General features: G+C 42.1%; 3 protein-coding genes across 3 annotated transcripts; 1 reads left to right on the forward strand and 2 right to left on the reverse strand.

Moving 5' to 3' along the window:
- The first annotated feature begins 43 nt into the window (after nucleotides 1–43).
- On the forward strand, nucleotides 44–989 carry LOC6044046 (chymotrypsin-2). Its single transcript, XM_001861583.2, has 2 exons — nucleotides 44–152; nucleotides 219–989. Exons 1-2 carry the CDS (start codon nucleotides 95–97, stop codon nucleotides 929–931), a joined length of 771 nt encoding a protein of 256 aa, XP_001861618.2. The 5' UTR covers nucleotides 44–94; the 3' UTR covers nucleotides 932–989.
- Nucleotides 990–1,499: 510 nt separating this feature from the next.
- LOC6044045 (calmodulin-A) lies at nucleotides 1,500–2,002 on the reverse strand. Its single transcript, XM_001861582.2, has one exon. It carries the CDS (start codon nucleotides 2,000–2,002, stop codon nucleotides 1,526–1,528), a length of 477 nt encoding a protein of 158 aa, XP_001861617.1. The 3' UTR covers nucleotides 1,500–1,525.
- Nucleotides 2,003–11,515: 9,513 nt separating this feature from the next.
- LOC6044044 (chymotrypsin-2) lies at nucleotides 11,516–12,411 on the reverse strand. Its single transcript, XM_038257899.1, has 2 exons — nucleotides 11,909–12,411; nucleotides 11,516–11,846 (listed from the first exon to the last, which is right to left on the reverse strand). The coding sequence occupies exons 1-2, from the start codon at nucleotides 12,371–12,373 to the stop codon at nucleotides 11,550–11,552; spliced, it is 762 nt and encodes a 253-aa protein (XP_038113827.1). The 5' UTR covers nucleotides 12,374–12,411; the 3' UTR covers nucleotides 11,516–11,549.
- Between the last annotated feature and the right edge of the window lie 1,431 nt (nucleotides 12,412–13,842).

Below are 13,842 nucleotides of genomic sequence, written 5' to 3' on the forward strand. Positions count from 1 at the left end.
TCGCGGGTCGGTAGATAAGACCCCCTTATAAATAATAGACCTTGTGGACGGCGTTGACCTAGACGATTGGAGGAGCCCAACCGAGTCGGAAATCATGTTTCGTTTGAGTCTGCTGTTTGTGGTCGCGTGTGCCGTGGCCGTCCTGGGCGGTTGTAAGTATTCTCGTCTTGTTGGTTGAGATTGAGCTGAGTGTTGATTCCTGGTGGAACTTTTTGCAGCGCTGCCCGCGGAGTACCTTGAGTGGGAGGGACGCATCGTCGGCGGTTCGAACGCTGGTTCCGGCCAGTTCCCGTACCAGGTTTCGCTGCGATCGGGTGCCAACGCTCACTTCTGCGGAGGATCGGTCATCAACAACCGGTATGCCCTGTCGGCGGCTCACTGCACCGTTGGACGTACCACGGCCAACACTCGCGTCGTCGTCGGAACTCACCTGCTGAACAGCGGTGGTATCTCACACCAGGTTCAGCGTATCGTGAACCACGGTTCGTACAACGCCAACACCCTGGCCAACGACGTGTCTCTCGTGCAGACCGCTTCCGTGATCACCTTCACCAACCTGGTTCAGCCGATCGGTCTGTCTGCCACCTTCATCAACACCGCTAGCGGAGCTCTGGCCTCCGGTTGGGGTCAGCTGGGTGCCAACGCCGGAATCCCGAACAACCTGCAGTGGCTGAGCACGAACATCATCACGCTGGCCGATTGCCGCAACCGTCACTCGGTGGCCAACGCTGCCCGTGTCTTTGACCACAAGATCTGTACGCTGAGCCCGGCCGGCCAGGGAATGTGCATGGGAGATTCCGGCGGTCCGCTGGTCCATGGTGGACAGCAGCAGGGTATCGTTTCGTGGGGTATCCCCTGCGGACTCGGCGCTCCGGATGTGTTCGACCGCGTGTCGTCGCACCGTGCCTGGATTCTGGCCAACGCTGTCTAAATCGGAATGAGTTTAGGTCTTTCGCAATAAAGTGATACAATTTTTGTTTTATGAAAAATGTTTAGAATCAATTTAATGATCACAGTTCAATTTTTCAGATCGCCGATTCAAGTTAAATTCAACAGTTTACAATTCGGAACCTAAACTTTTTCAGTTTAACAATCCAAGTTAAAAATCTAGTTAAGCACCATCCACCCTTGTTTTTTTTTAAATCCGCACATTTTGACAGTTTGGCAGTTTACCTGCTTTTTTGCCTGCATGCAATTTGAGTTGTTTGCGAGTTTGGCAAACTGTCAAACACGAAAAAGTGCGAGTTTGTTTGTCGCAGTCTAATACCTCATTGAGAAAACTATGTATAAAACCATAAAACTTTAAAAATGGAAGAAAATTATTTCAAAAGAGCTGATTATCGAATTTATTTCAACGCTCCCGTTTATGGATTTTGTCAACGCAGCCTGAAACTTAATCAACGAAACCCGAATTTCAACCAAGCGATGCGGCCACCATCACGGCTATGCTTTTCAAGGAAATTCAATTAATGTCACCAGAAAATGGCCATCAACACGTTAACCAAAAAAGGCTTTCCCTTTACCCTCACTGCGTAATCATCCGCACAAACTCCCCGTAGTCAATCTGGCCATCACTGTTGACGTCCGCCTCACGCAGCAACTCCTCCAGCTCCTCTTCGGTCAACTGCTCCCCAAACGACCTCAACGCGACCCGTAGCTCTTCCGCCGAAATCCGCCCATTCCCGTCCCGATCGAAGATCCGAAAAGCCTCCTGCAGCTGGTCCTCGTTGTTAAAGTCCTTCAACCGGACCGTCATCATGGCCACAAAGTCCCCGAACCGGATGCGGCCCTCGTCGTCGGTGCGGACCTCCTTCAGCAGTTCCTCGACTTCGGCGTCCGAGACGTTCTTGCCGAGGGCCCGCAGCACGGTGGACAGTTCCGAGCCGGAAATCGTTCCGTCGCCGTTGGTGTCGAACAGGGTGAACGCTTCGCGCAGTTCTTCGATTTGCTCCTTGGTCAGGGGGTCCGCGGTGGGTTTGGGGTGGCGGGAAGACGATGACATTGTGGGGACAGTTACTAGTGACTTAGACAGTTACAGTTACTTAGACTGCTAGGATTTCACAAATAAATTTGATATTTATTTATTTTTATTACAAATTTCTTTGGCAAACTTAAAAAAAATCGTAAATCAATCGAGGAGCAAAAAATTGACGCTGAAACTTAGATTTCTAATTTAATAACTTGTAAAATTCATTGTTAACTATTCAAATTAAACTAAATATTGTATATTTTTGTATTTTTTTTAACTAACAGGACACTTCTAGACTTTTAACAATTTTAAATTTTTAGACCACAGATCGGAATACGACATAAAACATTGGGTAAAAAAAATTCTCATAACTTCATTTTCATATTATAAAAATCCTGGGTAGTAGCATAACTGTCATAAAGTATAAATCATTTTGTGTTAATTTGTGTCAAAAAAAAATGATTTTTAAATATTTTTTTTGTTTTTGTAAAATTTTGGGTTTATTTAATTTTTGTTTTTTTTAGGATTGATTTTTAATTATTATTTGCAAATATTTCTTGAATTTTATGTTTCTTCTGAGGGGGTGAGCAATAAATAATAAAAAACAAAATTTAATTACCGGTGCCATATATTGGAATCACACAAAAAAAATGTTTTTAAGTGAGCCCAAACATGCTAAAAGCTAGATAGAGAAAGCATTTCAATTGGTTTCAGTCGATAAAAATTCTTTTTTTATTGTTCGTGCCCTTTAGTGGGGTGATAAAAACTATGATAAATGTTTGCAACGGATACTTTTTAAAACATTTGTTTTGCATTTAAAAATTTTTGAATTTTTAAATTTTAAATTTTTTTTTTTGATTTGAATTTCCAAATCGAAATGGTAAAATTTTTGAATTTTGAATTTTCGTTTCATTATTATGAATTTCGTTTCTATTTTTCTATCTGAGGTTTTAAAATATTCCGATTGTCAAATCAAAATATTGAAATCATAATAAAATTTAAAATTTGTAAATATATGAATAAAAATTTAAGAACATTTTTTTTAGAATTTCAGTTATTAGATAAATTTATCGCTGAATTTTCCAACTATTTTTTAAAGGAATTTTTGATTTTTTATCATCAATTCTCATCATTCTGCGTGTATCCTCCAGAGCAAGCAGCAGTTAAGTGCTCAGTGCTCTAGAAGTTTTTTCGAATTTTCCGCCGCAATCGACCGTGATTACCCGCGAGTTTGCTCCACCAGCATGCCGAAGGCCGGCCGTGGCCGTGGCAGTTCGAGTGCGGCCTCGAAAAACCCGCGAAGTTCGTCTACCGGCCGAGTGCAAAAAGGTAAACAAAACAACGCCGCCGCGTCGTCTGCCATCGCGCAGGGGAGCGTGTGCGCTGATGGTTTCAATCCGGAGTTATTGCACGCTAATTACCGTGTCCAGGATCGCAGCCCTATAAGAAGCAGACTCCGCTCAGGTACTTCCGGCAATCTGTCGACCGGTGGCGCATCAACATCCGCCAACATTCCCACCAGTAACAAGTTCGCGAGGCTGAGTGACGAGGAAACCAACAACAACAACACCGACGGTAGCAGCACTACCGACGACGACGACGATGATAGACGTGCACGCAAAAAAGGTAGTACGACAAAAAAAGATAATTCTCCGAAGGAACGAAGACCACCTCCAATTTTTGTTTTGGATACGTTGGCGGACGATGTTGACGAGTTGCTGGAAGGCCTCCAATATAGTCTGAAAATTGGAAAATCGAAAGTACAAGTGATTACTTTCAACAAAAAGAATTTCGACCTGGTGGTGAAAGAACTGAAGTGTAGCAACTTCAAGTTCTACACATTCGATCCAGTTGAGAAGACCGCGGTTAAGGTAGTCCTGCAGGGCTACCAAGACCGCCCAATCGCCGACCTGAAGGAACACCTCTCGGGTGCCGGAATAACGCCACGGGAGATAAAAGTGCTCTCGCGCAAGACAACAGTCACAGGTACGCACACTCTGTACCTGTTGTACTTCGACCGCGGCACCGTCAAAATCCAAGACCTGCGACGGACTAAGGCGTTGGACGGTTTTTGGGTAAACTGGCGGTTTTACTCCAAAAACCCAATGGACGTAGCGCAATGCCACCGTTGCCAGAAGTTCGGCCACGGCTCGCGGAACTGCAACCTCCGCCCCGCTGCGTGAAGTGCGGTGAAACACACCTCTCGGAGAAGTGTGCACTGCCGTGCAAGGCGGACTTGGGGACAAGGCAGAGCACACCAAGGCGCGCATCAAGTGCGCCAACTGTGACGGCAACCATACCGGTAATTACCGCGGATGCGTCGCGCGCAAGGCGTACCTCGAGGAGCAGGAAAAGAGGAAGAAGAAAGCAGCAGCATCCCACCCTTCTCAGCGGAATTCGAGCGCAACCGTTCCTGCAGCTGGACAGCGTACGGTTCCAGCGGACAACTCAGCGTTCCCTCCTGGATGGGGGCGATCGTTCGCCAGCGTGGTCGCTGCCGGTAGCGGCGATGCGGCCCAGCAAGAGGTTACCGGAGAAGATCTCTTCACCTTGCCGGAGTTTTTTGCTCTAGCTGGTGAGATGATGACGCGGTTCCGGACCTGCCGTAACAAGGCGGAGCAATTTCTGGCCCTCGGGGAGCTAATGATTAAGCACATCTACAATAGATAAAATATACTGTGATCTAGTTTAAGCTTTTTCTATTTCTATCCCCTTTCTTTTGCAATTTCAGTAAGTTTTTTTCTAAATTTTTTCTTACTTTTGGTAATCTCTTAGTCATAAGCAATAATCGTTCCAAAATGGATTGAGATTTAACATACAGCTGAAAGGAACTCCAAAACTCTGTTATGTTATAGCCCGCCAGCCTATCGAACTCCCCTATGGTTAAGTGAGATGGCTTAAGCGCCACTCCCGAAGGAGACCATCCACCTGTTTGTCGGTTTGCCCAGCCGTAGAGACCTCTCGAGGGGGGGTTCAGTAATCCCGTTTCGGGACAGGGAGTTCTGTGGGGGTGTAAAACGCGTCGGAGGTACTCCGACTAGCGTACCCAAGCCACTACCCAGGAAGGGTAGCTGAAAAAGAAACCGGAAACGGACTGGAGACCTCAGGGCGTGATTCATCACCTGCGGCCTTCAACAGTCTACCTGAACCAGATCTGCAAGAAAAATAGCCAATGGTCCAAGGGATTCGGAGCCCTGTCTCCAGTAGAAAAATAAAGTAAAATAGAATATTGAAAGAAAATCTACATTTATTTAAACGGTCGCGACCAAAACATGAGTCGACTCTTTCGGTCACCCTAGCATAAGTGTTTTATAGCTACTGTGTGTTTAGGTTAAGTGCAGCAGGAAAAACATTTGTAGTGTTTTGTGTTCGTTTATTTTACAGTGAGTCATTCATGTTTACGTACGTACGTTTGTGTTTGCCGGCGATCCTCCCCTCTTCCTTTCCCTGAGATCCTGTTACTTCAGTTCAGATTCTACCGTGTGTTTGTCTTCCTTCTTCTCTCTTCTTCTTCCGGTTTAGGTGTGTGTGCTATGTGCGTTTTATGTGTTCATTTTAGGCGAGTCGGAACAGTCTCGACAGACGCGGCGCCGCGCTACTAGTTGGTAAGGTTGGTAGCGGGCGAAAAGTGTGCCATGGACTTATCACTTAAAGCATGCTTTACTCACGGTTTGCGTTCGCTGTCGACGATCACGTGGTCGTCTCGATACCTGTTCTGCTGCTGCGGGTCGGTTTCGAAGAAACTCGGTGGTTTGGTCGGTTGGTGTTCTTGCTGCGGACGTCTACGACGTCATCACTTGCTGCTGCTGCTGTTGCTGCTCTCCGGTTAGCACCGGACGGGACTCGAGCACGTGGTTGGTCGCACCTGCGAGGGAACCTCGACGACCTACTTTTGAAGATCTGCTGCTGCTGCTCGGCTGGAACGCTGGTTAGCTGATTGTTGGTTGCCGGTTCGCGTGTCCGCCTTCGAGGCCGGACTTCTCTCCCTCTTCACTCACGTGGTTTCCTAACCTTTCAGGTTAGGTTGATGGCGGTTGGTGATCGCGATGGCGGATGCTGATCGCGATGGCGGTTAGTTCAAGGACGCTGCGGTGACGGTTGCTGCTGTCCTGTTACGGCGTGGCCGTACAGTTCCGCTGCCGAGCGCGGTTTGGCGAGCGCTGGCCTTCGGCGGCGTGGGCGTTGCGGCCGGTTCGAAGCGGTAGCTGGTCCCCGGTAGATCGTGGCCGTCTTTGACGAGCGTGGCGGTGTCGCAGAACTGACACGGGACACGGAATCACGGGTTAGCGCACGTTAAGCCACGAGGTGGTCGGGTTCCGGACTTACCAGGAATTCTGGAACGCACATGCACGCAGGCTTACACACACGCACACGACACGGCACTAGCACAATCTACTAATCTCGCTAAACTAGCTAACAGGGAAAGGACAGAGAAACACATTACACTAGAGATAACCTAAAAAGACAAACTCATGGAAAGCTAGAACCTACAATTTAATCACGAGACGCGCACAATCGAGGGCCACTGGTGCCTCTTCCGCGGAACTGATAAAAGTGAACCATTGGGCGCGTCATCAGAACGCCGAGACTTATGAGAGGCTTCAGTTCCGAATTCCGTTCCCTCTCACGGTTACCAACCCTGGACAATAGCTTGTCATTCCCCTAGACAGCTTTATCACCTCCACGATCTCATCACCCCCGATCCGCGAAAACGCGAAACTCTTCGCGAGATTCGTACAGCTGGCTCTCCCCGATCTCCTGTGCTGGCTCACCTCAAGAGCGGAGATTAAACCACTCGGCCATCTGGTTGAACGGAAAGCTTTTGGGATAACTGGCGCAAAAGGTACTCGGCATTTGAGTGGCCAAAGGAATGAGCAAAGGTCACTCAGTAAGAAAGCTCTACTCTGCGGCGTGTACGTTTAATACAGTTTAGGTATTTCTACATCCCAATCATACCGACTGTACTTTTACTCCCTATGTACTCGTTACAATGTACTGCGAATGAACTAATTGTAACATGATTATTCACTAATAAAACCGAATTGAATTGAATTGAATTATCATCAATTCTATATTCATTAATTGATTTTATTTGAATTTTGAATTTATAAATTTTAGTTTTTTTTTTTGTTTTTTTTTATTAAGAATTTTTCAATGTTAAAATATTGAACATTGGATATTTTCAAATTTAGAATATTAAAGAAAACAATTTTAAGATTTTAGTTGAAATTTAGCAAGGCCATTGGAAATTTGGTTTCAAGTTTGTAAACGATTCAGAAAACATTGTTTGATGCTTATTTACATCAATTCAATCTGTTTTCTTAGTAAAGAATCAAGTCACAATGTTGTTTTATTTTTTTAAATGAATTGAGTTTTGGAGTTTTCAACTATGACATGCTTTATAGTTTATTTTAATGTAATTGGATATATATTGGATATATTTTTAAATTTTTCTAACCAATAATTTTCGTGGCGTCGCGAGTTTAAAAATTAGGAAATGAGGAAATGATGCACTTAGAAAATCTTTTTTTTTTTTTGATAATTTTTATTTTAGAAGGAGATACAGCCTTCTCAAGCAGTCCGATCAACAAAAATCAAAAAAGAAAAATATCGGAAACTTTGCATTTAAACGCAACTTTTCATTTTTCTCAAAATCAAGCAAAAATCTAAAAAATTAAAAGCGTATAAAATCAAATAAAATTTTTATAAAAATTAAGTACAATTATATTTTTCTTTAGCCTTAATCATAACGACCCCACTTTTTCCCAAGACATCAAATCGATCAGAATATCTCTTTATAACTATTTTGTTTTACCAGCCCGCAAAATTAAATGGGGCCCTGTATGGAAAAACTTATTTTGCTAAATGGCTTCTTTTGATACAGGAAATGCATAGACAAAATTTCATTTAAGTAAAAAAAAAAACAATTTATAAAATCGTTTTTTTTTTTTTGTGAATATTCTAATATTTTCAATGACATTGAAAATTGACAAAATTGATCATGAAAATCAAAAATAATGTTTGCTATTAAAGCTATTCAGACAACATTCAAACGAACTTTTTTAAGTAATTTTAAAATTTGATAAACTTTGTATAAAGCTGTGAAAAAAAAGAGTTTTATAGATTAAAACTCTTGCAGGATTTATTTAAATTTTATTCCGATGAATCCAGAAAGGTACATTTCCCACCAAACAACACCGCACAACACCTGTGCCGGGGCTGCTGCTAAGCGAGAATTAATTGGCAAACTCTGACGTGGCATACTAATTCCCAGTCAGTGTCATTAGTTTTGATACAATTTGCGAAGCAAAACAATTCCCGGTATAAGGCTCCGCTGATGGCTGCTTGGTCTGTGTAAAACACCCGACGAGTGACGTGAAAGCAAAAAGCTCATTTCACCGGAGGCTCCATCAGGCTCAACGTTACAAAGCGGGGCCTTTTGCTCTCAGAGGGAGATGATGGAAATGATGCATCATGGATTTGCAAGGGTTGAGGGTGGTGGTGGGTAGAGGAGTTTGTGTTTGAGCTAAAGCTTTATCTAAATTTGCGTGGGAGAGACCCGTTTGTTCTGCACACACCCACCAGAACCTTGGAGGCATCTGGATCACGAGCGCACACACATTGGCAGCCAGCAGCAGGTGTGCTATCAATGTTGTTTCCGGTTGTTGTTCTTGCAACGGTTTATGCCACCCAACGCCTGTTTTGGGGGCTTCTCAACAGGTTGAGCACGATTAAATTGAGATTTGTTTTCGCAATTGACTTGCAATACTAACATTCCCACCCTTCATACTAACATTTTGAAGATTGAATAAATTTCGGCAAGGCAGGCACCGTTAATGGTCAGAACTAAAGTACTGGCTTCTAACAATGAAATTTGAAAACAGTTGGGTGGGAATGTTAGTATCGCAAGTTCTTAACATTTCTCTTACAAATAGAATCGTGTCCACTTTCATTTCCCCTCGAGCATGATTTCACCAGGTGTACCAACGTGTCATGTGAGACGGGATTACTACGGCTGAACCGGGCACCGGCGCTCATCGGTGCATCACAATATTTCGAGCCGAACGAGTTTCATCACTTTTCCATTTCCGGTACTGTGAAGAGATTAATTCCGGAAAGTAATGCAATTATCTTCACCTTTTTTCCATTGCCGAATGAATCTTTTTTTTTGTAAGACTCAATATCATCAGGGTTTTTATTCTCATATTGAACATCCTTCCAAGTTATAAGTTTTTTAGCTTTCACTTAACCACAGGAGAGAAGAGCGACCCGGTCTCTAATTTCCCCATCTTATTATTTCCCTTTTTATCACTACAAGTTGGATTTCCAAAATAAGTATTTAATGTCGAGATGGATCACAAACGGTCTTAGACGTCAACTGACACCGCAAAGGAAAAAAATAAGTATTTAATGCAACACGCTGTGAAACAGGATTTTTATAAACACACACGAGGTTTACAAAGTTGAATAAATACGACGAGTGCTGAAAAAATCATGTTTTGCAACTTGTGTGTTTTTGAGTGGAATTATATGTCAAATGTTCATAATACATGATACAAACAAACAATCAAATGTTAAAAATCAAAAAAATAACAAGTGGTGAAAAGTTAAACTTTTTAGCATCTATTTTGAAAAGTGTAACTACACCCAGAACTGGGCAGTGGCATACGAGAGGATAAAGAGCACGATTCGGTAGTAAAATGGTACTGTGTGTGGACGGAGATTATAAATCCCGAAATTACCGAGAGTACTTCACGCATGGGTTCATCTGTCAAAAAAAGAGTACCGGCACCGAGACTCGAACCAAAGACCTTCGGCATATTAAACCGTGCCTTTGCCGTATGGGCCACCATGGTTCGGTGACTAAGTGGCGGTCATTTGTCCATATAAGCCACTCAATAGGATGAACTGTTTGAAAGAACGAATGAACACGCGAGAGGACCATACTCTCGTAAAATAGCACTTTCCTCACGTTTCTTTTCGTGAGGACTATCCTCTCGTTCTTTAACTGTAGGTGTATTAGAATATGTTTTTTTTTGTGCAGAAAAGTAGGCTTTTCATCGTTTAAGAATGACAGGAAAAGTAAGTAGTTTCACGACAGAATTGCAAAAAACATTTTTTGACATTAAATTTCAGAAATCCTCCCTTGAATTAGATTGAATGTTTTCTTTTCTCGTCAAAATAAATGTCAAACTCCAAAACAGTATCGTAAAAAATTACAGGTTCTGAAAATTTAAACATTTCATCACTCAAACTAATGCTGAAAAAAACTTTTCAGTACAGTTTTTTTTTCGGCTATCAAAAGTTGATGTTTCGTCATTATAGAATGACAGAAAATTTTTTTTTTTGTTTTTCTTGAGGGACTAAAAATTCGACTTATGATTCCAACTTTTCAAGTTATTCACATTTCAAAATTGCGTCTTTTTTGTTCTATTTTGGCTATACCTTTCGTTTAGAAGGTCCGATTTTGCTCTCTTTGAAGATAAATGTGTGTTTTGATAAACTCTACAAATGTCTAGAAGACATTATTTCGCTAAAACATAAGCCTTAGTTAATAAACTCAAAAAACTATTTTTTTTTTTCATTAACACCTCAACCTTAAATACAAAAATGGCTCTAGAAACTTCCCGTTTGGAGATAGAGCTTTGTTCTCTTCAGCAAAGTTGCTCAGAATGGTGTTTCCTACAACTTGTCTCAAGGCACCAAAGTGATATCTCGTCATCCTGCCAAAATAAAAATTCTGAACCACCCTAATGCCCACCATACCAAAAGATGCCCCTATTGACCCTGATCATGTTTCCCCAAGACACCAAAGCTCTAAATCTAAACGTGTGGCCGCTATCAATTTTGTCACGCTAGATTTCGGTTTCGGACCACTGTGCAATGCTGAAAGGAACTTCTTTTTTTCTCTGTTTTTTACACAAATTGAATTTAAGAAGTAGAAAGTAGTCACAAGTCTAATTTTCTTTCATGATAATAATTTGACATCGCAGATTTTGCAATTTTGGCATTGTGTATGTTTGTTTCGGAAAATTCAACAAAGTTTTTCATTTCTCTTATGACCGAATCTATGTTTAAAATTAAAATAAGTTAGTGTTAACATGCAGCCTGAGCATTGTGAATAAATGAAATTTAAAATTAAAATTTACGCTGATTCACGGGACAAAAAAAAAAGTGCAACGTTTATTTTTGTTTAATTTCATGCTTGTAAGATGACGAAACAAGAAAAGAGGTGGGAATAAACCTTAAATTTGTGAAAAAAAAACCCAAAAATTACAAAAAAAAACACAGAATTTCAATTCATAACATAATCCGTCCATTGCCATTATAAAGGTATCTTATCAGGCGATTAGACTCATAATTTTTATTGTTTTATGCTGTTTACCAAATTGACAGAATGGCTTTCAGTAAAATGGTCTGGAATATATTGTTCAGAAGCAGTCCAATTTATACTGTTTAAAATGGTCTGCCTTGCTTGCCAAAAAAACGAAATACTTTGGGAATTGATCAATACTTATAAGCTAGTTCAAAAGAAAACTCAACACGTTACTCAACGTAACAAGATCAACGCTTTACTCAATCACTCCACAGTGTTCTGCGCAATCCAGGTCCGATACGCGGACACTCGAGTGTACACATCGGGCTCCTGTCTACCGCACGGCACTCCCCACGAGACGATTCCCTCCTGCAGGCCACTGAAGGTCAACGGACTGCCACCATCTCCCATGCAGACACCAGCACCAACCGTACTGGATGCACACATCGAGAACTCGTGGATTCGTCCAACCGTTCCGGCACCGTGCCTGTTCATGCACTCCTCCCTTGTGATGATGTCCGCGCTGGCATACTGCAGGTGGTTCGACAGCAATCCAGTAACCTGCGAAACCCGACATGATTACTTGAGGAGTTCATCTTACCAAATTCTATATGAGCTCTCACCGCGGTTTGTCCCCACCCGGACAACGTAGCACCGGCTCCCTCCTCCAACAGTTCAGCGGCCAAGCTGACCGGACCAACTCTGCTGCTGAACACGATCGGAACGGCCACGCGGATCACCGCGATATCGTTGGCCAAATTGCCCTCCGCATACTGCGGGTGGACCACGATCCGTTCCGTCCCATGGGCCACACCTCCCGCGTTCAGCGTAACCGTGTCCACGACCACAACGGTGTTGACCGGGGTTCGTCCGGCCGCGCAGTGTCCGGCCGTCAGAATCCACCGGCTGTTGACGATCGATCCACCGCAAAAGTGCGCACCGGCGGCGGAACGCAACGATACCTGGTACGGGAACTGACCTTCGGTGGCGTCCGAACCTCCAACGACGCGACCTGCCCGACCCGGCAGGGCAACGGCTGCGGAAAGGGCGATGCAGCCGAACAGGAAAAGTAAACTTGAACGGAACATTGTGAGCGAACTAATGCGGATGGCGCACGTCGATTGTAACACTTTTAAGGGGGGCCTAATCCGGTAGATTAGCTGTTATCAAATCGTTTGCTGTTTTGTAATCTATCCAAATAGCTCTAGTTAGGTGAAATCACAGTGGTGTTTCGTAAGATACGGTTAAAACTAGAAAATTGTCTTGATTTACACACAAAATCTAAAATAAAAATCAAATAATTGAATTTTGATTTATTTTTTTGTTTTCATTAAAATCATTTTAGTCAAACTAAACACTATTTTTTTTCGCACAAAGCTCAACTCAACTCGGTGTTAACGTCCCACGTGCAATTCCTTCCCCTAAAATTGTAATGAATTCTCCGCGAGCACTGTAAAATCTCGCCTGACATGGCCTACATACTTGCTAAAAACGGTTCCAAGTAACTAAGATTCACGAGCTGTGGCGTATTCTCCTGCCATTTTGCCGCCAAAATAAGCAACAACAACAGCAGCAGCGAAAATGCCTCCCCTTTGAAGGAAACACTTTCATCCCAATAAATCTTGTCCTCGGGCGGAGGCTCGACCCGGTGCAGCAGGAAAAGCCGACGAAACCGCCATTATTTCCACACGAGATTTTCCCTTTTGGAGTAGAAACAGCAAAAAAAGTAAGCTTCAGAATCTGCCAGCCTCGTGCAGCCGGGGCAATTTATTTATTTCCTCAGAGCAGGCCACTCTTGCCACTTCCGGACCGTGGTCTGTGATTGTTGACTTTCGACTGTTATTTACTGCCGCCACGTTTTATAATCCCTGCCACTTTGGGAATGCTGCTGAATGAAGAACACTGACTTCTTTACTTTCTTTACTTTCTTTACTTTCTTTACCTTCTTTACTTTCTTTACTTTCTTTAATTTCTTTACTATCTTTACTTTCTTTACTTTCTTTACTTTCTTTACTTTCTTTACTTTCTTTACTATCTTTACTATCTTTACTTTCTTTACTTTCTTTACTTTCTTTACTTTCTTTACTTTCTTTACTTTCTTTACTTTCTTTACTTTCTTTACTTTCTTTACTTTCTTTACTTTCTTTACTTTCTTTACTTTCTTTACTTTCTTTACTTTCTTTACTTTCTTTACTTTCTTTACTTTCTTTACTTTCTTTACTTTCTTTACTTTCTTTACTTTCTTTACTTCCTTTACTTTTACTTTCTTTACTTTCTTTACTTTCTTTACTTTCTTTACTTTCTTTACTTTACTTTCTTTACTTTACTTTCTTTACTTTCTTTACTTTCTTTACTTTCTTTACTTTCTTTACTTTACTTTCTTTACTTTCTTTACTTTCTTTACTTTCTTTACTTTCTTTACTTTCTTTACTTTCTTTACTTTCTTTACTTTCTTTACTTTCTTTACTTTCTTTTTTCTTTACTTTCTTTACTTTCTTTACTTTCTTTACTTTCTTTACTTTTTTACTTTCTTTACTTTCTTTACTTTCTTTACTTT

Source organism: Culex quinquefasciatus, chromosome 2 (assembly GCF_015732765.1).
Source record: "Culex quinquefasciatus strain JHB chromosome 2, VPISU_Cqui_1.0_pri_paternal, whole genome shotgun sequence".
Taxonomy (NCBI): Eukaryota; Metazoa; Arthropoda; class Insecta; order Diptera; family Culicidae; genus Culex; species Culex quinquefasciatus.